At 59.5% G+C, this 23,187-nt stretch overlaps 1 protein-coding gene and 1 long non-coding RNA gene across 13 annotated transcripts in view; one reads left to right on the forward strand and one right to left on the reverse strand.

Moving 5' to 3' along the window:
- Positions 1-1,646: 1,646 nt before the first annotated feature.
- The window catches only part of ITPR1 (inositol 1,4,5-trisphosphate receptor type 1), a 297,727-nt gene continuing 276,186 nt past the window's right edge, over positions 1,647-23,187 (reverse strand). For all 12 annotated transcript variants that reach the window (XM_070050022.2, XM_070050021.2, XM_070050014.2 and 9 more), the window contains 4 exons: positions 22,658-22,823; positions 20,245-20,405; positions 6,956-7,117; positions 1,647-2,833 (listed from right to left, as the gene is read on the reverse strand). In XM_070050022.2, the coding sequence (XP_069906123.1) occupies positions 2,747-2,833; positions 6,956-7,117; positions 20,245-20,405; positions 22,658-22,823 (576 nt within the window). In that variant the 3' untranslated portion in view covers positions 1,647-2,746. The remainder of the gene's footprint in view (positions 2,834-6,955; positions 7,118-20,244; positions 20,406-22,657; positions 22,824-23,187) is intronic.
- Positions 8,749-10,648, forward strand: LOC149124470 (uncharacterized). Its single transcript, XR_016214494.1, has 2 exons — positions 8,749-9,097; positions 9,509-10,648. It is a non-coding gene; the product is annotated as an uncharacterized LOC149124470 (long non-coding RNA).

The following is a 23,187-nucleotide window of genomic DNA, read 5'->3' on the forward strand; positions in this document are numbered from 1 at the left end:
AAAGCAGTGGAAGATGGCCCAAGTGCTAGAAGTTCTGGGTTCCCAGCTTCAGTCTGGTCCAGCTCCAGCCGTGTGGCCATTTGGGGAGTGAAATAGCAGAAGATCTCCTGGCTTCTGGCTGCCCCCTCCCAATACAGATGTGAAAGCTAGAAACGTGAATGAGTGCTACCACCTCTGAATGAGCACAGCCAATGGCTTTCTCATTCCTGGGGCACAGCCTGACGCCACCGGTCCTTTGTCAGGGTGTCTGCAGGTGACTTGGCCTCTGATACTCAAGCCCCAAGTGGAGGAAGCACACACAGCCCCAGCAGCCTGAACGGAGGTCCTGGCCATGCTAGCCCGGTGTTCCTGGGGAATCCCAGGGGCAGGGGCTCCTGTCTGTGGGCAGTGCCTTCCAACTCATGTTCTTCTAAAGCTGGCAGAGCTCACAAAGACCCCTCTGCTGGCAGGCTTCCAGGGAAAGGTGTCACATCCTGAGCTGTGCATGGGATGGGCTCTGAGGGCAGCCGCCTGCTGGGCAGCGTGGAGAGCACAGGGCGGGGCAGGGTCAGGTCCCTGCTGGTGGCAGAGTGTCGGGGTGCAGGATGGAGACCACAGGGTGGGGCGGGGCCAGGTCCCTGCTGGTGGCAGTGCATGTCGGGGTGCAGCGTGGAGAGCACAGGACGGGGCGGGGCCAGATCCCTGCTGGTGGCAGTGTCGGGGTGCAGCGTGGAGAGCACAGGGTGGGGCGGGGCCAGATCCCTGCTGGTGGCAGTGTTGGGGTGCAGCGTGGAGAGCACAGGGTGGGGCGGGGCCAGGTCCCTGCTGGTGGCAGTGTCAGGGTGCAGCGTGGAGCCCACAGGGCGGGGCGGGGCCAGGTCCCTGCTGGTGGCAGAGTGTCGGGGTGCAGCGTGGAGAGCACAGGGTGGGGCAGGGTCAGGTCCCTGCTGGTGGCAGAGTGTCGGGGTGCAGCGTGGAGAGCACAGGGTGGGGCAGGGTCAGGTCCCTGCTGGTGGCAGAGTGTCGGGGTGCAGCGTGGAGAGCACAGGGCAGGGCGGGGCCAGGTCCCTGCTGGTGGGAGTCCATGTCGGGGTGCAGGATGGAGACCACAGGGCGGGGCGGGGCCAGGTCCCTGCTGGTGGCAGAGTGTCGGGGGATTTCAGGGCATCGTGCTGGGATTGCAGATGGAAGTGTGTCCATCTGGGACTTGCCTTATTATGGAAAAATTCTTAAGCGCCTCGCTGTGCTGACTGGAAAAGCATTCATTTAGTTTATAATTTATCAGATTTATAAAGTGGAGGCACTGGCAATGAAGCTGCTCATTCCACGGGAACTTGGTCGGGACCCAGTTCCCAACACGGTGGTAATGGTTCTCATTGTCGGTGTGTAGAGGAGTCAGTGTGGAAAAGGGCACCGAGCACGGCCCGCTCTGGCTCTGGGGCCAGCACAGGCTGAGCGGCAGCAGGTGTGGAGTGGGGCAGAGCCCGTTCCTGCCCGCAGCCAGATGAGCGAGGACTGCGCGGGCTCCGAGGCTCGCTCATGGTGCTCCGAGCCGCACAGGCAGCGTCCTCTAAGCATTTCCCGAGTTAACCTGGCGAGCAGCTGAGCAGAGAAAGCCTGGGGCTGGGCGCGAGGCACGCTGAGTGAGAGCCTGCAGCCGGTCGCGGTTTCTTATTTCGCGTAGTTTATTAAATAGTTTATATATGCATTTACAAACTGTACTCATTTCAGGACTCTGCTTTCAGTACATTTTAAAACTTCTGTGCAGAGATTCTCTTGTAAAATGAGATCCAGATACAAAACTGGGCAACAGATAGAAAAGTCTCCTTTCACACTTCTCATCCATCAAGCAATCAGGGTGGCGAAGAAACAAAACCCAAACGCGGCTTTCAGAGGAAGGGCACGTCGGTGTCCCGCTGTGAATTCTAACAGGGTGGTTCCTGTTTGCCCCTACACGGTTGCATATAGCGCTACTACTTCTAGCTACTGTGCTATGCTGCTTCGGCCTGCACTAGGTCACCTGCGAGCCATCCGTCACGCGGTTCTTCCTGCCGTGGTCAGAATTCACGCACGAGGTGACACGGACCGCTCCGCGCTGTGCATTCATCCCAAACATTGCATAGAAAGTTCCCTTAAAAAATTCTGTAACTTCCTCACAAGCTAAAGTAAGAGCCTCTAAACGGCTCTTTTATTTAAAGAAATAGATTAAATGATCTATTTAGAAGCCTAAAAGTATCTCTGAAACTAAAGTTGCTTTTCCTAAAATGAGCGCTGACTTTACAGTTCATGGGTGGGGCACGGCCCCCAAGGCCCTGGCGCCAGGAGCTGCAGCCTCCCTGGAGGACAGGGGCACGGCCCGCAGGCCCGGGGCCTGGGCTGCGTGTGCGTCTGGCAGCAGCAGACTGGACGCTTGACCGTTTGACAGAGAATGAACACACCAGCTTCAAAGACGTGACTCCCGGCAGGACACTCGGGAGTTACAAGTTCGTGGTGATTGCATAATTTGTATTGCACAGTTGTATAAAAAACATAAATACTGGCTATTCTAGCTTTAAATACAAAATACATGTCATATACTTTGAAATCTATGATCTGGTTTCAAGTGCAAATCAGGTGCTTTGTTTCGTCCTTCCAAAAAAGGCATGGTAGCGTTTTTGGCACAGATGACCGTCGTCCTGCCGACACGTGATTACGACACGTACCCCGGGCCCGGCGGGGCGCTCCTCCACCGAGGACCCACAGCTGCGCCGAGCCGCGCCGCGCCCGCTCAGGCCGGCTGCTGCGGGTTGACGTTCATGTGCGGAGGATGTCCTAGAAGACCGATTCTTTGTTTCTGCTTCCTCTGTTCTGTCATCTGGAAAGTTAAGAAGTTTCATCATTAGACACAGACACTTCCTGTGCGTCAGGCTGCACAGCACCGCGCGCTGACCTCTGTGGTTGGGGTTTATTCCGAAACCCACTTTCTACCGCGTCACTCACAACCCAGGGCGCGGCGGGGAATTCTGCCGCCCAGTCATGCGAGGGAGCTTTCATAAAGCAAACAGCACAGGATTCTGGCTTTCTGATGGGTTCCCAGGCCCAACAGTGCCGCCTGCTCCAGCGGGACCGGCACGCCCCTGGTCCCCAGTAACTGTGGATGTGCTGGTTAGAGGGAAAAATGAGCCAGACCCTGCAGGAGAGGGGACACAACCCCACTGCAGGGCAGAGGAGTCAAGGCCGTGGGTACAGCCAGGGCCTCCAGCCACACACCAGGCCCGGCTCCCCACACCCAGAGACGCAGACTCCACTCGGCCGGGCTGCCTCGGGGCACACTGGCTCCGCCACACTGAGCTCCTCCCTTCGCCCCTCGCGTCCGGCCTGGGAGTGAAAGCTGAGGGAAGAACTGGTGGCTGCAAGGGGTTAAGCTGCGACTCGCAGGTTTCTGGCTTCCTAAAATCAGAGGACTCAGAACGCAGCCGTGGGGATCCGGGAGACTTCGTTCCTGACGCCTCGGTCGCCCACTGTCTCCGAGTCTGGTTCCTCACCCACACCAGGGTGGGGGCCGTGCCCCGCTGGCTGCGGGCGGGAGTGAGTCACCAGACGCGTGGCAGCCTAGTGTTCACGTGGGCAACGCTGCCTGGACCGGGGAGGATGTGACACCCGCCCCATTGTCCCTTGGCAGAAAAGTGGTTCCCCGCCCCTGCCCACACAGGGAGGGGGACATGCACCCTCCCTCGGAGACGGGCACCGTGTTCCTGACCTCCCCGGCACAGGGCTGGCCGCGCAGCACGCGCTTCAGTGGGGTTCACGGGAGCCAATGTGTGCTGTGAAAGTCCCCCGGGCGTGTCTCAGTGCTCAGGGCAGAGCGGCAGCCGCTGCTGGGGGCTCCCCGGGAGAGGCGCTGCCTGCTGCAGCTCAGACGCGGTGTGCGGGATCCAGGCGCCGGGCAGAGGCGGGCTCCGTGCGTGCTCCGTGCGTGCGCCGTCCGCCGTGCTGACAAGTGCCAGGCAGGAGACACTGCTGGCCGAGAGCTTTTCCCTCATCAGCTCCCGGCCTGGCCAAGGCGACGCCAGGGTCTCTTCGTGTATTTTTAACACGTTTTCCAAACAGTCTTTGGGGCACTTGACCCTTGTTTTTGGATGAGAGAAGGCCTTGAAGACTCGGCACAGAGCACACAGGGCGGAGCCACCTGGCTGCTGCTGCGTCTGTCACCACAATGGCGGGCATCGAAGGGACAAATGAGAAGAAACTGGGCCAGCACTCAGGCGCATGGTCCTCTGGACAGTGCTCGTCAGCCAGTCACAATGACAAGGGGACCACCAGGATCTCAGACTGCAAAACCCCTGGACACAAGAGGGGACCCGAAGAAAGCCAGGCGACATTCCCATCCACACAGCTTGCCATCAGTTCCCTCTGCCTGTTCTCACACATGCGATGTGAACGCATCGTGTCAAGAGGCAGCATTAGCGTGTCATTCTTACCTGTATCAAAACACACGTGAGGAAGGACCAGCATCTCACGTCTCTCCAGACTTGCGATAGACAACTGACGCGACAGGAATATTCACCCTGCGCCTATAGCAACCCTGAGGTGCTGACACACAGACATTCTCGGCGCTGTGCAAGGTCCCATCTGGCCGAGGGGGACCGGCAGAAGGGGGACTCTAACCCTAGGTTGTGTACCTAGGGTTACTTCTCACATTCAGAACCGAGCCTGGACTGGCTGTTCCCGCCTGGGCTGCAGTCTAAGCCACCAGGACACCGGGTTTACAGTCAGAGGGGGCCAAGAACCGAGCGCATGCTCACCCAGGCCCCAGAACACACGAGGCGAGCGTCAGCTGGTGTCACAAGGGCGCGTCAGGTCCTGGGGCTCTGGCGTGTGTGCAGTCTGAGCAGTGTGCAAACGGGAACACAAGTGCTTGAACATGGACAGGAGGGGGTGATGGCCTGTCTGTCCCCGGCCACTGAGCTCCTGCACCACCTGCCGCCAGACTGCCACCTCCTCCCACACTCGGTGTGCTTCGTCAGTCCTGTCTCCCAAACTGAACACACGGCCCATCTCTGTACCCAGCACTGCCCCTGGAGTGGCTTCCACACAGGCACGTGAGACAGGAGGACTGAGGGCACCCAAAAAGGTACCAAGAGCTGGAACAAAGCCATTTAAACAGGACCATTCTAGTACCTTCACGGACCTCAGCCGTGTGCGACCACGTAAGCCAGTGCTGTGGTTTACTACAAGGCATCCTAAACAAAGAGCAGGGGAAAAGAAACAAGCATCATGAGGAAACAATGCAGGGATCTGAGAGTAAGCCCAGCCTGGACGGAGCTGTGGAAGCACACGTGCAGAACAGCCCGACCCTGGACCGTGAGAATGCCACGCCTGTGCCGTGGTCCGGTAGGTGGCACACGGCAGTCACCGTGTCCTCAGCGATGACACGGCCCTGACACTTGACCACCACCTTCAGCAGTCAACCACGACAGGCAGAGTAAACTCACGGAACCCAGCAGACGAAGACCAAAATCTGCACACGAGCGAGCCCCGACGGGGGCATCAGCAGCGCCTGCACCGTCACATGGGGCTGGGTGGGGTCTAAGGGGAGGAAAGGCGGGCGCGGGGAGAGGACAGCGGTCGCCCTGGTCCTGCTAACCCCTCGCCTCCACTCACTCCTCCAGCGAGGCTCCTTGTCTGCAAGGCGGGCGGCACCGCTGCCCGAGCGAATCACACCGTGAGGTCTCAGCCCTGTAGGCGAGGGCGGCCAGACTGCCCCAGCACCCCGGACCCAGAACTCTGTACTAAACTGGACACGCTTGGTTTCTGATTTCAACAGGAACAAGCCAGCAAAGACCTTCCGGGAGGGGGAGGGGGAAGGGGAGTGTGCAGGACGGAGCTCGGCTGCACTGGCACACGAGGGCTGCAGGCCTGCCCGCCGGGCGGCAGTCACAGCCCGCCTGCCTCGCTGCTCAGAGAGCTGAGCACTTCCTTCGCTCAGTGTCTGTGACGTGGAAGCTCGGGCACCCAGGCTGGACTCAGTTCTGTGGCCACAGTCTCACGGGGAGAAGGCAGCCGCAGCCTGCCAGGGGGTGGCACGGCAGGAGCGGGAGCAGACAGCCTGGGCGCGGGCCGCTCGGTCACGTGCATCACGTGTCACGTGTCACACAGCAGGGGCGCGGAGTAAGACACAGTAATCGGGGCGTCTTCCGTCATTCTGCGTCCCGCTGATTACTCATTGTCAGTGGGCTCAGAGCTGCGGGCAGCCCTCCTACCCCAGGCCTGGCTTTTCTCACTAGTCCGCTCCGGTGTGTACTGAGATGCAAGGAAGACCCCGAGACCTGACGGCATCCCGGGGCTGGACAGGAATCAGATTCACTATTACAGACACTCGGGGAGAACGGGCGTTGGCCTCCCACACCTGACACTCCAGGGCAGGCAGCAGGTGACTGCCCCTGTACTTGGGTCCCTGCTACCGCAAGGGAGACCTGCATCTGGTTTCTGGCTCCCGGCTCTTGGTGGCATTTGAGGAGTGAACCAGCATGAGGAAGATTTCTTGCCCCCTACTTTTCAAACTAACAAAAAATAATTATTTTAGAAAGAAAAAAAAAAAACACACGCATACACACTCAAGCCTGAGAAGCCCCTCCAAGAGTGGCTGGCTCTCAGGCGGTCCTGCGGGCTTCCTGGGTGCGGAGGAGTGAAGATGATGTAGGCGCACTGAGCAACTACCTCAGCCAGAAACTTGCCGGAGCCGGCCCGTGGGCAAGACGCCTCTGGCCGGCCTGGAGCCTGAGGTCCCGGGGCGCAGGGGCGGAGCGGACGGGGTCGCCTCTCCGGCCCCCCGGCAGGATGCGGGCGATGGCGGCACGCGGCTATGTGTACAGTCCGAGTGAAGGAGCGCACGTACCGCGCCCCCGCTCTGGTTTTGCTTCCAGTGAGGAGCCGTCCCCGGCAGCACCAGCAGGTGCATGGGGCCGCAGCGGGACGGGTTCGCGCCCTCACCCACCTGGTCTTTGAGCTCCGACAGCTGCCCCGAGAGGTTGCTGACCAGTCTCATGGTGGACTCCAGCTTCTCCTGCAGGCTGCGCAGCTCGTTCTGCTCGCCCTCCGAGTCGCTGCTGACCAGGGACATGGCTCGCATCCGTGGGAACCAGTCGAGGTTGCGTTCCTGTGGCCCACAGGGAGACAAACGCAGGGGCGTCACGGGGAGGCCGCGGCCGGCAGAACTGTGTGTCTGTACTTCCTCATGAGTATCTCTGCTGTCCAGCACGAGTCACGTGCTCTGCACTGGGCAGGTGGGGCTGCGTTCCAATAAAACTTTATTCACAAATACTGGCGCAGGTTGGGCATGGCCCCAGCCAGTTTGCTACTCTCTGTGATGCACAGGAGATGGTAACCTGTTTACAGCAAATCACAATTCCCTGTATTACAGTAAGGCCATTCAACTGTCTGGACTCCAGGCTGTGTACTACCGAACACAGCCATACGGAGAACCACTAGTGGACCAAAAAAAAAAAAAAAAAAAAAGAAAAACAGCACAGACAAGCCAAGCCACCTTGCGACTCCTCTCAGAGCAGTTGCCCCAAACCTCAGGGGCCCAGGAAGCAGGAGCCCAGCTCGGCTGAGCAACCAGAACACAACAGGGACTTGGTTCCCCTGCTTCCTGCATGGGCACCACTGACGAATGCGCATCGTGGCTGTGGGAGGAGAGGACATGGGCTGGGGAAAGCCGTGTGACTCTGCAGTTCACAGCACAGGCACTCTAGCACCTGGCCTTGCAAAGGGAGAACAGGTGTCCCCAGGTGACCCTGGTGTGGGTGGCAAGGGCGTGGAGGCCAGGTGGAAGAGGAGCAGAGGGGGAGGGCCCACAGGTGGGCCTGAGGACACACACAGCAGCCGGAGAACTCGGCTGTGGGTCAGTTCTGTCACATGCAAAAGGGGCCTCAACTGCCCAGAGTGTTAGCGAATTCACCAGAACCCGGCTCTCAACATCTTCCTTATGTTCATTTGCTGAGCAAGCCCTACATAAACACAGAACAGAGGTTTCCAGTGGTGCCCACCTGAGTGAGGTCCTCCAGAGATGCCGGGAAGCTCATGCCGGAGCCTATACCCGGCATTTTAATACCCTCAGCGCCCGGACTCTCTGGAACAAGCGACTGGCTGACTACAGAGGAAGACTGTCTCCCAGCCGATCCCCCCTTCGTTCACAGCGCGGGGGAAGTCAGGGAAGTCTGTGAAAACCAGGCCGCCTGCACTCCCAGCCACGTACTGCTCCTGTGCTGGGCTCTCTGGAGCAGACGAGCAGTGCAGACGGCGGCCCCAGCTCTGGGCCCAAGCGTCTGAGCCTGCACGCAGGAGGCCCCTGCGCCCTGCTTCCCCACGGGGGCTGCCCAGATGGGGCACGCGGCTGAAACCAGAAAGCTGCTTTTTAGAACGTTTAGTTAATAACAAACAGCTGCCAACATCCACGGTGAAGCCCACACGTCTTAGAGCAGGACATCACACTGAATCAAGTTTGGAGAAACAAGCGGAACACTGCCAAGAACCATCTTCCTTGCTGCAGGTCACCTTGGGCCCTGCGCTGACTGCACAGGAGACCCGCTCCAGGTGCCTGCCCGCAGGGTCTCCCTGGGTACCCAATACTGAAACGCTGGGGTAGGTGGCATCCTGCTGAAACCCTAAGCCCGGAACACAGCTCAACTGCACAGAAGGTTCAGCCTGCGAGGCTGCGCGGTCCCCGTGGCTGCACGCAGTGGGCAGTGCCAGTATTTTAATTAAATAATCACTCTGGGCTGTTGCATGACATCTCAGGTTACCACGGAGGGCCCAGCCGTTAAAGTTAATCGGCCATTCTAGCTCCTGCGCTCTCGTTTCCAGCTGCCTTTGCATCCTGAGCAGAAGGGCGAGCTCTGCGGCGGCGCAGGGTTCCTCGGTGCAGGGGATCGGCGCTCTGGAATCGAAGTGCTGGCCTCTCCCAACCGCTAGTATGGGAGCCGAGAGCACCCGAGTCCAGCTGGGCCCTGCTCAGCCAAGACCTGAGGACCAAGTGCGGGCTTGTGTGCGAGCTCCGGACTCCTGCTCACCGCCCGTGCAGTGCTGGGGAAGTGCACTTCCTCCCAGACAGTGTTTACACACGAATTCATCCTGGGTGAGTGTGCGTGGTCGTGGGCGGAGGAGGGGCACATCTGCGATGCATCTGCCAGCCCGGCTGCGGCTCCTCCGTGCCTGCTGCATACCAAGGGCCTCAGGCAGCGTCTGCGGGTCCGGTGCTCCCACAGCCCTGCCCGTGCGGGCGCTCCCTCCACCGCCGCTGACACTGAAGTGGCAGCAGGAAGCAGCTGGCCGCAAGTGCTGAGGTTCTGGTGAGCTCTTTTCTAGGTAAAGTTGGAAAAGTCCCCGCAGAGCAAACACGGGAGTTTTAGACATGGGGGCGGCACTGACCAGCCCGTACTGTGTCCTTGACTGGAAAGGGGAGGGGGTGTGAGGAGGGGGAGGAGGAAGTCGGACTGTGTGATGCAAATGCTAATCATTCTGAGAAGCGTTTTTTTCCCTTTCCTAGGTTCCACTGAAGAGCCTGTTCTGAGAAAGCCTCCAGAGCAAACGGCACCTCCGAGGCAGTGAGCTCAGGGCCAGGACCCTGCTGCCCCACACGGCGGGCTCAGCAGGGCGGCGACACTGCGAGCAGGCAGAGGCCAGAGCCTCAGGAAGGCAGGCAAGCTGGATGTCCCCAGGCCGCCTGCAATGCTCAGGTGACAGCAGTGAGCAGAGGGAGGGGGGCAGACGCGGCGCCCTGGGTCACCTGCTCCTGCCACCTGCAAGAACAAAGGGCAGACTCTTTCCAGCTCATTTTTCTAGGATCAGAGCAAAAAAATAAAAAATTAAAAAAAAACCCGGTAGCCTGAGCGGATGATGTTCACGGCGATACTTGTGTTCAGTGGCTCGAACTGCCACATCCTCTCTGCTCAACAGCCTCACACACCCGCCCAGGGACCAGGAGCGAGAGGGACACAGAGCTGGGGCCCTGAGGATTTTTATGACGAAACCCTTCCGGGTGACACTTCTCCCGCGTCCATCAGCACCAGAAGCGCGGGAGTTCAGACAGGAGGAGACGCAGGATTGGTCTGTCGGTGGCAACACACACCACAGCCACGCCGAAGGCGGCCCGCGGCCACCTGGGCAGCGTGAGGGAGGGGAGCACGGCCTAGGTCCTGCTCCAGAAATGCCGTCTGCTAAGTCGGAAACGGATCCCGCACCTCACATGTGTGGGTCAGCCCCGAGTGCAGAGCTCCGCAGACCCAACTCACACAGAGGATCCCCGCTTCTCACGAGCTCTGTGCATCTGTGCCACACTCACCACTGCCATCTGTCAGCACGATCCGCAGCGTCACATACTCGGAGCTGAGGCTGAGGACGGAGGGGCTGAGTCAGCCCGCTACCGTGCTCGCTGTGAGGGTCCGACGGGGGAGTGCTGCCCATAAACCGGAGAGCGCCATGCAGGAGGAGGAGGGACTGACTGATGGGAGGTTCATGGAATACGGAATTCAAGATGCTCATCTTGCTGCAGAAACTTTTTAGAAATCTGGGTGGCGTTTAGCTTAGCAGGTAAGATGCCGGTGAAGACACTCGTGTCCCACCTCCGAGTGCCTGGGTTCAACGCCCAGCTCCGCCTCCTGAGTCCCCGCTAACGCAGACCCCAGCAGACAGCACCGAAGGCTCAAGGACTTGGGCCCCTGCCACCACGCGGGAGATCCACATAGAGTTCCTGGCTCCTGGCTGCAGCCCCAGGCCAGCACTAGCTTTTGCTGGCATTTGGAGACTGAACCACTCGATGGTGGCTCTCTGTGCCGCTCTCTCTGCCTCTCAAAAGAAATAAAAATTAAAAATACATTTAGAAACTCTAAACAGATAAGAGGTGTTTGAAAAGTTCACAGCATGCATTTGATGAACAAAAGCTACGAATGGATGTCAAATAGTTTTCTGCAACAAAATAAACTTCACTGTCCATTCCATTTTTCGAGGGCTTCTCGAAGCACCTGTGTGCTATGAATCGCTGTCATCTGCGCCAGGTCACAGCGCTGGAGCACGGGCAGCCCCGTGGGCCACAGACTGGCTCCGATGTCAGCGCAAAGGGAGCTCCTTTCTTGCTTTGGATAAAACTTTAGACAGGGCCAGTACTGTGGCAGAGGGGTAAGTTTCCACCTGTGATGCCGCATCCCGTATCAGCACTGGTTCGGGTCTAGGCTGCTCTACTTCGAATCAAGCTCCCTAATGCTCCTGGGGAAGCGGCAGATGACTGCCCGAGTGTGTGGGGCCCTGCCACTCACATGAGACACCTGGATAGAGTTCCAGGCGCCTGGCTTCAGCCTGGTCCAGCCCTGGCCATTGTGGCCACGTGGAGGAGCAAACCAGCCAGTGGATCATCTCCATTGTCTCCTTCTCTCTAACTGTCTGCAACTGCCTTTCAAATAAATAAATCTTTAAAAAAATTCTAGCAGGGTGAATTTTTGGCACAGTAGTTCAAGATGTTGCTTGAGGCACTGGCATCCCCCACTGGAGGGCCTGGGTTCAAGTGCCAGCTCCACTCCCGATTCCAGCTTCCTGCTAACACTGGGAGGTGGCCGGTGATGGTTCCAAGTACCAGGGTTATCTGTCACCCACATGGGAGACTCAGACGGAGTTCCTGGCTCCTAGCTTCTGCCTGGCCCAGCCCCCGCTGTCGTGCATATCTGGGAGTGAACCGGACATGGGGGAATCCCTGTCTCCCCTTCTGTCTTTGAAATAAAAAATTAAATTTTTTTTCAGAGCTACTGATTTCTCTTTTACCGACTTCGCCAGGTAAAGGTTGTTGAGCTGCTAAGCTCTGGGCAGTGTGACCCAGTAGGCTGCGTTATAAAACCTCCCGCTGGGCTGGGCTGGGCAGTTACCCTTCCCAGACACGGTTTGTTCAAAGACAGGCTCCCGTCAGCACAGAGAACCACACCCATTTCTGATGAAATCCCTGGGCAGAGCCACCTACAGGATCACTCTCTTCAAGTCCTTCTGGGGCCACAGGTGCAACCGTGAGAAAGCCGGGCTCGCTTTGGGAGTGGCCGGCAGGGTCTTGGGCACCTGGGGCTGACAGGCTGGAGATACCAGATGTTGGGGGTGGGGGAAGCTGCCCTCCAGAGGGTCCAGAGTCGGGCCCGAGCAGCTAAGATCAGTAACCAAGAACCAGGCTAAGTCACCCTTCTCCCAAATCAGCATCCAAGCCATCTTGTGACATTCTGCTTAGGCAACACCACTGTCTTCACTCAGCTGAGGGCACAGAAACCTCCATCATGTTCTCATGGCTATGGGGCTGTCGCCATTTCGAGTGGTGCTCTCCTGTTCCCTTCTGGACCCTGTCAGTCCGAACTCTGATCTCTTACTTTTATATAGTATCCACTGTTTATCTGAGGCCTCCACAGCTTTCCAAGTTCTCTGTTGCTATTCCTGGGAAAAGTACTGTCTGACCACAGCCCCACACCCACTAGCTGCACAAAAAGGCCGGCGTGTACATGACAGGGTCCCGCTAAGCTGTGCCAGGTGAGGGCTCAGTCTCTGGCAGACTTCCGGACTGAAGCGGCTCTGCTCGAAGTCACCACCGCTGTGCCTGGCTGGGGGGGCCGCATGGCTTCATGTCCTTGTTAATCCAGTTCCTCGGTCCCTTCCAAGTCTCTTCCCACGCCTGCCCCTTGCACGCTGGCCCACACAGGTCTGCCTGCCCCTCTCCCTCTCTTCCCTAGTGCACCTACACAAACTCCCGGCGCCATGTGGCAAGTTGCTTCGCGGCATCCGAGAACTACAGATAGCATCAGGGACCTGGTTCATTTTACAGGTGGTAAAACTGAGGCCTGGAGGAGATAGGTTTTGTGCAAAGTGAGAAACCTCAGTGTCTGGCCCAACCCTGACACCTTCCACTGCAGTGACTACACTACCCCCAACTGTGCTGTCCTCTCCCGGTCCCGGTGTGCCCGGGACGTGCCAGCAGGCTGCACTCAAAGACGTGCGCTTCAAGGCAGGCAGCTACGGGGACGTGCTTCATGGCTGGCCAGTCAGGGCGGGAGCGTGCGCCAGGTAAGAGCGTTTTCACGGCTACACTTGTCAGCAGCAAGTGACACCACAGCCTAGCCCCGTCCGTCTCGGCCAACGCTAGCCCCAACAGGAAACAAAGGAGTTACGTAAGGCAAAGGACTTAAAACTGTCACCGGGGGTGTGGCACTGTAGGGCAAATGGGACAGGCCCGTTGGGGAGGGGGTAGCGGAGGGGGAGCTGCTCAGACATGCTGAGTTGGCAGAAATGTGTGTGCACGCAGCTGTGTTACATGAGGGCACTTCCGACAGCTCCTGGAACAAGAACAGAATGCACATTTTCCAAGATGTGCACACACAGGTGACACTTAGCATCTAGCCCCCTGCCCGACCCGGTGAACTAAGCAGTGGGGAGAACTGGTTCCCAGCAGCGTGGCCCCCTCAGGTGGTACCTGACACCTGCTGTGCCCAACCTTGCATCCCAAGGCCAAGGTCTCCAGGGTCAGACTTGGGCAGCCCTGGTTTCCTGGGCGCTGCTTTGCCATACAAGCTCTGCTTGGCAACCCCAGCCCCTCCGCACCCTCCAGGAAGAGCACAATGTGCCAGGGGCTTCCAGACAGGAAGTGGGCGCAGGCTGAGCAGACTGCTTTCCCTGGACGCCGGACGGTGAGAACAGGCGGGGAAGCTGGGGCTGCGTGGTGCAGCCGCCACCTCGGAGTGCCAGCTCAGGAGCACAGGGCAGGCTGAGAGCTCACTGGCCATGAAGCCAGCAAGTCCGGTGGTGCTGACGCACCGTTTCCACGACCCAGAAGCCAACGCCAGCTCCCTCTTCACGCCTCCCTCCCTCGGGCCGCATTCTGGGGATCGGGTTTACAGGGCGGCACAGCCTGTATCCTGTCCCCCATGGAGGGCTGTCGGGAGCCCGAGTGACCTTTACCAGACACCCCTGGACTCCAGGGTTCGGCAGGAAAGCTGCTGGTACAGCAGTGACAGCACTGTCACAGCGAGAGCCTCGGCCCAGGAGCCGCCAGCGCACTCCCTCCTTGCCGCAGCCTCACCAGAAGCCTGGGGCGAAGTCTGTGCCCGTCACTGCCCACCTGCAAAAGGCACAGGGTGCCCACTCACCTCGCCGACTGCCAGGCCCTGCCCATCTACCTGCCAGGCAACAGGGACACCTCGGGCGCAGGGAAGGTCAGGGGTGCCTCGCTCTCTCTTCTGCAGCCCAAGTCTCGTCTGGCAGGGACTCTCATTTCCAACGTCCTTGAGCTCACGACGGCTGCGTCTCCTGGCTCAGTTCCTCGCTCAGCCAGCCCTGCTCCCGGCACCCCAGGGCCTCGATCCCGTCTGACTGTGGGCCACAGGAATCTGGGGCCTCCCTTGCTGCCCAGAGCCCCTCTCCCTGGGCCCATCACCGGGCCGCCGAGCTCCGCAGGCAGAAAGCTGCGCGTCTGTGGCTGTGCAGCACACCCGGCTCTCCTGGCCGTCAGAGGGGCGAGGCTGCCACGAGCTCCCCTTTCCAAGAGGGAGGTGGTTCAGCTCCCAGTCTGGCCTCTGTGAACGGCACTGGCCAACTCCACGGAGAGGCCGAGCCAAGGGCTGGGGCCAGGGTCCCTTGCGCCTGGTGCCCCTCATGTCCTGTACTTGGGGACTATGCCCGGGAGAGGTCTCCAGTGCTTTCTGGTGCAGACTCCTGACTGCCAGGAACGCACTGGGCACACAGGGGTGCAGGACCTGGGCTCCCCTCTCTTGGTCTGGACAATCACTCCTCTGCTTTCACTTCCCCGTACGGCTCAGGCGCACAAAGAACGCAGCACGGTGGAGAACCTCCCGCAGGGGCCAGCGCCGCGGTGCAGGGTTAAAGCTGCTGCCTGCAGCACGGCTGTCCCATGGTGGAGCACAGGTTCCAGTCCTGGCTGCTCAGCTTCCAATCCGGCCACCCTGCCAATGCGCCTGGGAAAATGGTGGGAGATGGGCCGAGTGGCCTATGCAGGGAAGCTGGATGGAGTTCTGGGCTCCTGGCTTTGGCCTTGTCCAGCGTTAGCTGCTGTGACCATTCTGGACCTGGCCCAGTGGTTGGAAGATCTCTGTGTCACTTGATCTTCCAAGAAAATAATTTTTTAAAAGATGACCTCCCATAGGGTACTGTGTATATGTGTGGGAAGGCAGAGGGAGAGGGAGAGAGGAAGAGGAAGGGAGACAGGGCTGTCTCCCAGCTGTGAGAGTCGGCAGAAGCCTGCAGGGTGACGGCTGACCCTGCTGTCCGAGCCGGGAGCTGCTCTGTCGTGATGAGTCACAGGGCTGTGGAGCTGCTATCTGGCTAAGGCTCTGCTGAGTCCCTTGCCCTGTGACAGACAGCCGCTCCCTCTCCCGCAGTCTGGCGGGCAGAGACAGGCCGCCCGTGTCAGGCTTAGGTGAGGGCCCAGCAGTTACCTGACTTCAGCAACCTCAGGTGAACAGGCATTCACGAGCCACTCTCAGGAGCGCTCACGCCCTTTCCACCACCCTCTGCAGCATGAGGAGACTTCGCAACGGCTGCTGCATAATGCAACTCAGAGATGTTTATTTTGGTCAGAAAATGTTTGAAATTCATGCGTACGAGGTCTTCAGGCAGCTGATGGAAATGCATATTGAGAAAAAACCATGCATGGGTTTAAATCATTTTTTGCACCAAAATACACATCTTTTAATTCCACTTCTCGTGCACTTTTAGGAGTGGCGCTGTGCTGGGGGCAGAGCTGAGAACGAAACCCTCATCCACCAGGATTCAACACCTCGCCACGGGGCTGTCCTGCTGATTTCCAGCTTAGCTCTTCCCTCTGCTCCCTGCCCCGTGCGGCCTTTCTCAGCTGACCTCCTCCACAGTCAGCAGCTCCAGCACTGCTGGGGGGGGGGTGGGGGCGAGGGGATGAGCCAGCCTGGTCAGAAAAGCCAGATGCAGCCGGACCAGTGGCCGCAGCGTGTGACAGGGAGGGCTGCGAGTGCCTCCACGGAGGCCACCCTGCTGGCGGCCACACCTGCACGTGTGGTCAGGCTCTGACGCAGCCCCTCTGCTCCGGCTGTGTGGCCTGTATGACCTGTTGGTATGAATGCCGAGAGCGCTGCCAACTATACTGCAGTGACAGCTAAGGGGATTATTCCACACGGAGAACCTGAACACAACCTCTTACCAGCTAACATCCAGTCAGCTCAGCCTGCTCCTTCTAAAACTGCATGCTGGTGCACTCTCGGCTGCTCGGCCCCTACGGTGCAGTAGGCTCTCCCCCCGTCTTACCCTCCGTGTGAGCAGTTGGTGAACGTGCTGTCCCAGCAAAGACAAGCCATGGAGCAGCCTGAACTCCCGGGGGCCTGCAGTGTGGGCGGCCAGCCGTCTACCCGATCCCCTGCCTTATGTGTGTCGTTTCAGACTCAGGGCAGCGAGGCAGAAGTCCATGGGCTGGAAATGAAGTCTGTATTTCGTTCGCCAAAGAGAGGCCTTAGGTTTCAGTTACCAATTCATCTTCAGCAGCCTCCCCTTTCAGTTTCCCGAGTTTGTAGCTTTTGAGGACGACAGCCTCCTGCCCTGGACCTGCACAGCTGCGCCCTTGCTCTGGCCTGCACCGCGCCCCTGCTGGTGCGGTGTCCAAACCCTCAGCACTCAGGATCAATTTCCTACGTATTCACACAAATACATCCCTTTAAGTTGTCATCTACAGCAGGAGAAATGCAGCCAAACAGTGCTAAAATCCCTCAAAAAAGGGCTGAGCGACACATCCATTACTGTGAAAGTGTACGTGCCTATCAAGGTTGAGCGACGCATGCTCACTGCAAAAGGCTATCAGCAAAACTCCGACAGCACCAAGATCCAAGTCCCTGCGGGAAAAGGAGGGGGTTTTCTCCTGAAAGCCGGGGTCAGGCGTGGTCAGCCGACAGTGACAGTGCCCTGGGAGCGCAGCCGGCTGGGGCCTGAATGAGCAGCGCGAGGCTGCGCCCGTCCTGTGTCCAGTGTCCTCCCGGCACTCTACATTATAGTTCCTCTGGCCTGCGAGTCCCAGCACCGCCCGCCAGCAGGTGCCTGGGCCAAGGCACAGAGCTGCCAGGGACCCAAGTGTAATCTCACGATATCCGCGACCGTTCGGCTGTGATCCGCTGAACGCAGACTCCCGCTCCCAAAACCGAGTGAGGCCATAACTGGGCCATGAAAGCAAAACAAAACCTGTGGCTGGACTTTACAAGAATCTGCGACCAACTCAACAGAGAAAGAACTGTAACCTCAAAAGTTAAGGTCACCGAAAGATTTATAGTTTCGAGAGAGGAAGACAGAGGGATTTTCCACAGGAGGAAGTTCTTAGGGTTGAGATGGCCATCTCATGTCTGAGGGCCTGGGCCTCTCGTGGTCCTGGAGCTACAGGAAACGCCACCGCTGCCAAGGCCACTGCCAGGCCCCGGCTGGCTGCACCTGCACCCAGCCCAGCACCTCTTGGCGACCTTGCTCCTCTCCAGATGGCAGGACTACCCACTGCAATGGAAATGCTATGCAAACACCTGCCTGCAGGTGCTCAGGGAACAATGAGGAGGAAGGAAGTCTGTTCCTGTTCAGCACATGGTTTTGCTCAGAGTATTCTCAATCCACGACTGGACTCCAGTACGTTTTACCCACCAGGTCTCACTCGTGGCTCTCACGTGTCCCACCCACGAGTGTGCACATGGGGCATTTGGGTCAGCAACATCCCATCTGCCCAGGTTGACGGGCCAGGAGGGAGCAGGGCTGAACCTCACACTTCACACTGGTGGGCACCAGGCTGGCTTCCCAGAGATGTCCCACCTCCCGTGAAAGCAGAGCGTAGAGGAGACTGCACGTTCTGTGGGGTCTGCACAGACAGCAGCCACCGCACCCACAGCAGGGCCCGAGGGGTTCTTGGGAGTTCCTTCAGGGCCGGCGAGAAACACACCATCTCCAGCGGGAGAGAGAAGAGCTGTCACCACGGCGGCAGGACAGCTCCAGAAGGAACCAGGGAGAGTGTGTGTGCCAGCACTGCCCACCTGGGGCACGGGTACAGGCAGGCCCCTCCCTCCACAGAACGATGGCTGGACTTGCACCTGCAGAAGCGGTGGGTGGGAGGTCTCCCCCTTGGCAAGAAGGCCCGGGAGACCCGGCCGCTCTGCCTGTTTCCCAGGGGCACTCCAGGCAGGGTCCAAGTCGAGCTCCGCCGCAGCTCTGTGGACCCCTGGGGCTCTGGCCCTGCTGCAGGAGTCAGATGAGCACCCAAGCCCCTCCCTGCCCCCCTGTGGGTGGCACTCTCTTTAGGCACCTGGTAGGGACTCCTGTGGCTCCAGGCCTAGATGCCTGCGACTACCCTCCATGTCCTTTCTTGGGTTCCTCTTGTGCGGATTTAACCAACCGTGGATGGAGGATATTTTTAACAAACTGTGTACTGAACAGGAGCAGACTGTTCCCTCGCAGGGCAGCGTCTAACAGCTCTGTGCATGGCGCTCAGGCTGCACTGCGCACCACAAGTCACCAAGAGTGTTTACGGCCCAAGGGAGCCTGCGCATGGGTGAACTGCAAATGCTTTGCCACTATGCTAAGGCTCACGCAGCCTGCACGCTGGTATCACAGGATCCTGGACGAGTCCTGGCAAGGGTCACGCCCTGCTTCTGGCTGGGCGGAGTTGTGTGTCACGCTTCCCTGAGCTGCTTGGCAACTGTGACATTCAGAGTTCAGAATACGCTACTGGTTTGGGGCTTTCTCTTAGTAAGTCTCAGACAATTGGTGAATGAGGCCGATGGGGAAGGACAGGGTGCTGGTGGCCTGGCTGGGTCCGGGGCAGGACACAGGTCACCGGGTCCGTAATCCTCATCAGTGACCACTCACAGGACTTCCTGTAGTCTCTGTGACCCACAGAGTGGCCGGGCTGTGACTGCACAGCCAGGCACTAACCTGGCACCAGGGGACATGCAGAGGCAGGAAGGGCCCCAGGACTGCCACGGGCGCCTGTGACAACCAGGGGCCCAGATCAGCAGCACAGCTCCCAGGGCCTGAGTCCTGGCGTCAGCCCCGCTCCCTGGCTCAGCCCTGCCAAGCTGCTCCCAGCGGCCATCTCATTGCAGACGGCATCTCTGTCTCCCCTCCGCTGCTCTCAGGCTCCGTGTCGTCACCTCCCCCTTCCGCCCCCTTGCGAGTCAGTCAGGTGCACGCTCTCTTCTTTCTCTGGTCCCTACCTGGTCCTAATGGCGGCTACAGGACTGGACGGCAAAGAATTTCAGAAGCAGAAGAGGACTGAACACACAGACAGAGTCAGGACGACTTCTACGCTCGCACCTAACGGGCCTGGCTGCTAATCCCTCTGGCTGCAGCCTTACTTCTCAAAGGGGATGCAGGCACCCACGGCTGCTGCAGACTCTGAGCCAGGATGTGAATTTTCACAAGGCTCCCGGATGACCCACACAGCTGCTAACAGCTGAGTCGCACACAACCAGACGGGGGCCCGGCTGACAACGGGACTGCAGGCAGGGCATGAGACGCACTCCTGCACCTGGCACGTGAATGGCGACACTTACAGGAACACACCTGGCCTCAGGGAGCACGGCAGGACAAGCCTGGAGAGACTCTCCTGGGCATGGACCTGCGGAAGGGCTGGCTCGGGGAAGCCTGACGAGCACTCCCGTCCAGGGCAGCAGGAGGAAGCGGAGGCAGTGAATCACCGCGGCCTTCTTGGAAGCTCACGCCCACCTTGCCCAGGGTGCGCTGGTGCTCATGCCTCCCACTGCATCACGTGCAAGGAACTCAGAGGCACCCGGTCTGGGACGTGCCAGCACACGCTGGCTGCCTTCCCAGAACCCCAGGCGAGGGGCTGGCAGCCCGCAGGCACCCCGCCCCCCAACAGGAAGATGAAGTGGGACTTGGCTCCTCCAGCACAGGGTCTCTTCCTAGGAGTCACAAAGTGCCTGTGGGACGCATGGTGGAGGCCACGCTGACCAATGCTGGGGGAGGCCAACTCGCACCTGCGTTGGTAGACACTGGAGTGCTCCTTGCAGAACAGCGCGGGGGCGTCAGGAGGAGAAATGCAGCCTGGCCTGAGGAGGGCAGGTGGCTTCCTCCAGGCCCTGCTCATGCTCCAGGGCGGAGCACCCGGAGGTCAGGGGGCAGTACCACCCCCTGGGAAGGGCCTGTTTCCACCTTGAAGCTGCCCTCGGCGCCGGGACCACGCTCTGAGCCGAGCAGAAATGGCAGTGCCCACACCTGCGCCGGGTGGTTGCTCCCACTCACCTTGATCATCTCGGCCACGTAGCTCTCGGGCCCCGTGTACTCGGTGGAGTCCTTCACCTTCACCAGGACGATGAAGCACAGGTAGTGCCACATGTTGTGCTCCTCTTTGATGTGCTCCTCGAAAGTGACCGTCTTATTGTCAAACTTGTCTCTTTCCAGGCCTAAAGACACACAAAACCCGAGGCCCCACGTGAGCAGCCCGGGCACAGAAACCATGCCCTCGGCACCGCCCCCAGGAGGCGGCCACGGTCTCCCTCCCGCTTTACAACCACGTGGGCTCTGCTGGCCTCACAAACGCATCCCTGTCCGCACGGCGCCATGACAACAGGCAAGTCCGTTTGGCTGGAGGCCGACTCCCACCTCTGCCACTCACCAGGTGCTGCGTCACCCCTGTCTGCCTCAGTTGTCAGCCAGTGAGAAGCCTGCCACCTGGCAGGCAACCAGAGAAGGCCGGCTCCCCACTCCTGCTGCCCGCCCAGACAGACGCGGGGAACGCCTGGGACTCTACCTGGCGGGTTTATCTCTTGCAGAGGCCTGCTGAGCGACCCTGAAGTGAGTTCCCACCCTCTCTAGGACCGAGCAAGCACACAGACATAGCGTGGATAACACACACAGACTCCTCCCCTCCTGAGAGGCGCACGGCAGCACGTCAGGGACTGGCGCTGGAGCCATCGACATGAACTCACCTTGTCCACACGCACACACAGATACAACGTTAACACAGGTGTGTGTGAACACACACACACATGCACACACAGGCCTCTGCCCCCGGCTGGGGCCCTCGCAAGCCCTGGCGGTGCCGGCATACCTGGCACCGAGGTCCCAGGCGGGCTGGGTCACCAAAGGTGAGAGGAGAGTCTGGGCTGGGACTGTCTTGGCCCAAAAAGCAAGCAAGTCACAGAAAATGACGGTGGCAGGACGTGAGATGGAGGGGCTCTCACGGCCATACTGAGTGTGGTCTGAGACAACAAATTACGTCAGCACTGGATCAGAACCAACGAAATAAAGCAGAATCCCGTGAGTCCATGCTGTTACAAATGCAAACAACGACGTTTTTCCTTAAAATAAAAAGCCAGCTAACAAATGCAGGAGGAACAATGCGCCATAAGCATCGTTAGTCGACAGCCGAGTCACAGATGGATGCCGACTGCAGCGAGCAAGTTCAGCACTGGCAACAGCAAGCGTTTGGGGCGCCCACAGATCCCTCTCCCCACCCCAAGTCACGTCCCAGTGCAGGCCTGGCGTCAGACCCTCCCCAAGGTGGCATCACCAGGTGTGAGGTGGGCTGGCGTCCCGGGCCTCTCCACAGAACGCACAACAGGCCCAGCGCATTCCTACAGGAAACACTCTGCCCTCTGCCACCACGAGCAAACTCCAATGCGCCCAACATCAGGGCACAGCGCAGCCCCTGAGCTCGCCCCCGTGCCCATGGGGGCTGTGAGAGGACGGCTGGGTGAGGGAGACGTGGGAGTGAGGCCTGCGGCTCAGACGCTAGTCCCGAGCCCGTGTCAGTTTCCCGGCGGCGACAGCTGCACTGTGCACACGTGAGAAGATGTAAACGGCGTCATGTGAGCCGCTCACACTCAGACTGCTCAGACACACAGAGCACGGGCACGACAAAGCCAAGACGCCAGGGCCGGAGTCCGGGGAGCCGAGGGCGCGGGCACAGACGCCTCACGCTGCCCCCGCCTGCCCTGCAACCTGAAATCCCCAGCAGAATGCTTGGAAAGCTTTCACAGGGGCCAAAGAGGACAGGATTTAAGTCTGGAAGTGGAAAATGCTCATCTGAAAATGCACACACCAAGAAGGAACTCCTCCATGTACTGACTACTTCCTGAGTAATCCTGAAATGACCACCTGGTGCCTAGCTCGCCACCCAGCTGGCCTGCGTCTACTTGCACGCTGGCATTCCAGGTGACCACGGTTGTTCCTGTAGCTCTATGCTACGACTGTTAGTAAGTTCTCTGGCCCTAATTCTCACGAGAATGCGAAGTGTCTCTTACTGCACCTGTGCTACAGGTGAGGAAAACGGTCAGAGAAGGCAAGTGACAGACCTGCGGCCACGTGGCCACGCAGGGCGGAAGCCGTCAGGACCCGGGGCTGCTGCCTGAGCACCAGCTCTCAACTCTACAACCAGCTTCGGGGCCTCATCTTGTCCATGCAGGCCTGATGCGCAGGCCAGGGCTGGAGGAGAGCTCGCCCCTGTAGTTCTCTGAGAACGGGGCAAGGCACGCTCAGGCTGCCCACCGGCGGGCCGGCCGGCCTGCGAGGCACTGGTTCTGAACTTGTGTGGTCACGTCGCTCCTGAGAGCAAGCTGCCCAGAGCCGTCAGCCCTGCCAGAGCAGAGGCGATGGCCTACTGCGTGCCAGGCAGGGACGGGAGGGGTGGGAGCAGCAGCACGCACACACTGACCGCAGATGAAGCAGGTGGTCTTCAAGATCTCCTCTTTCTTCTGCTTCTCGCTCCTCAGGTCGGCAAAGGTGTCAATGATGACCCCGAAAATCAGGTTGAGGACGATGATGATGACCATGAAGAAGAACAGGAGGTCGTAGATCACTCTCGCGGCAAAGAGGGGCTCCTGGGAGGGCGAGGGGGGGTATGCGCTGGGGGGGGCACCCTCACGCCTGCCCACCCCAGGGCACCACTGTCAACACAGACGGGTTTTAGAGCAGGCGACACATTGAAAACGGTCTCAGTGCCTCTTTTCACACCTCGGCCTGCATTTGAACTCCCCAGGTGCACAGGACTCACCTGGGAGGACCGTAGAAATGGGGTCGCCCCGAAGGGCCACGAAGTCTGCAGCCACCCCCCACCCCGCCCCACCCCGCCGCCCTGTGTGGACTGCACCTGGTGCAGGGACAGGAGAAGCCCCGACCTGCAGGTTCCACCAGCCCCTGTGTCTGTCAGCCCCTGCTGGCCCCACCCCGCCCTCCCCTGGGGCC

Source organism: Oryctolagus cuniculus, chromosome 10, assembly GCF_051225735.1.
Source record: "Oryctolagus cuniculus isolate XC-2025 breed Fujian yellow rabbit chromosome 10, ASM5122573v1, whole genome shotgun sequence".
Classification (NCBI taxonomy): domain Eukaryota; kingdom Metazoa; phylum Chordata; class Mammalia; order Lagomorpha; family Leporidae; genus Oryctolagus; species Oryctolagus cuniculus.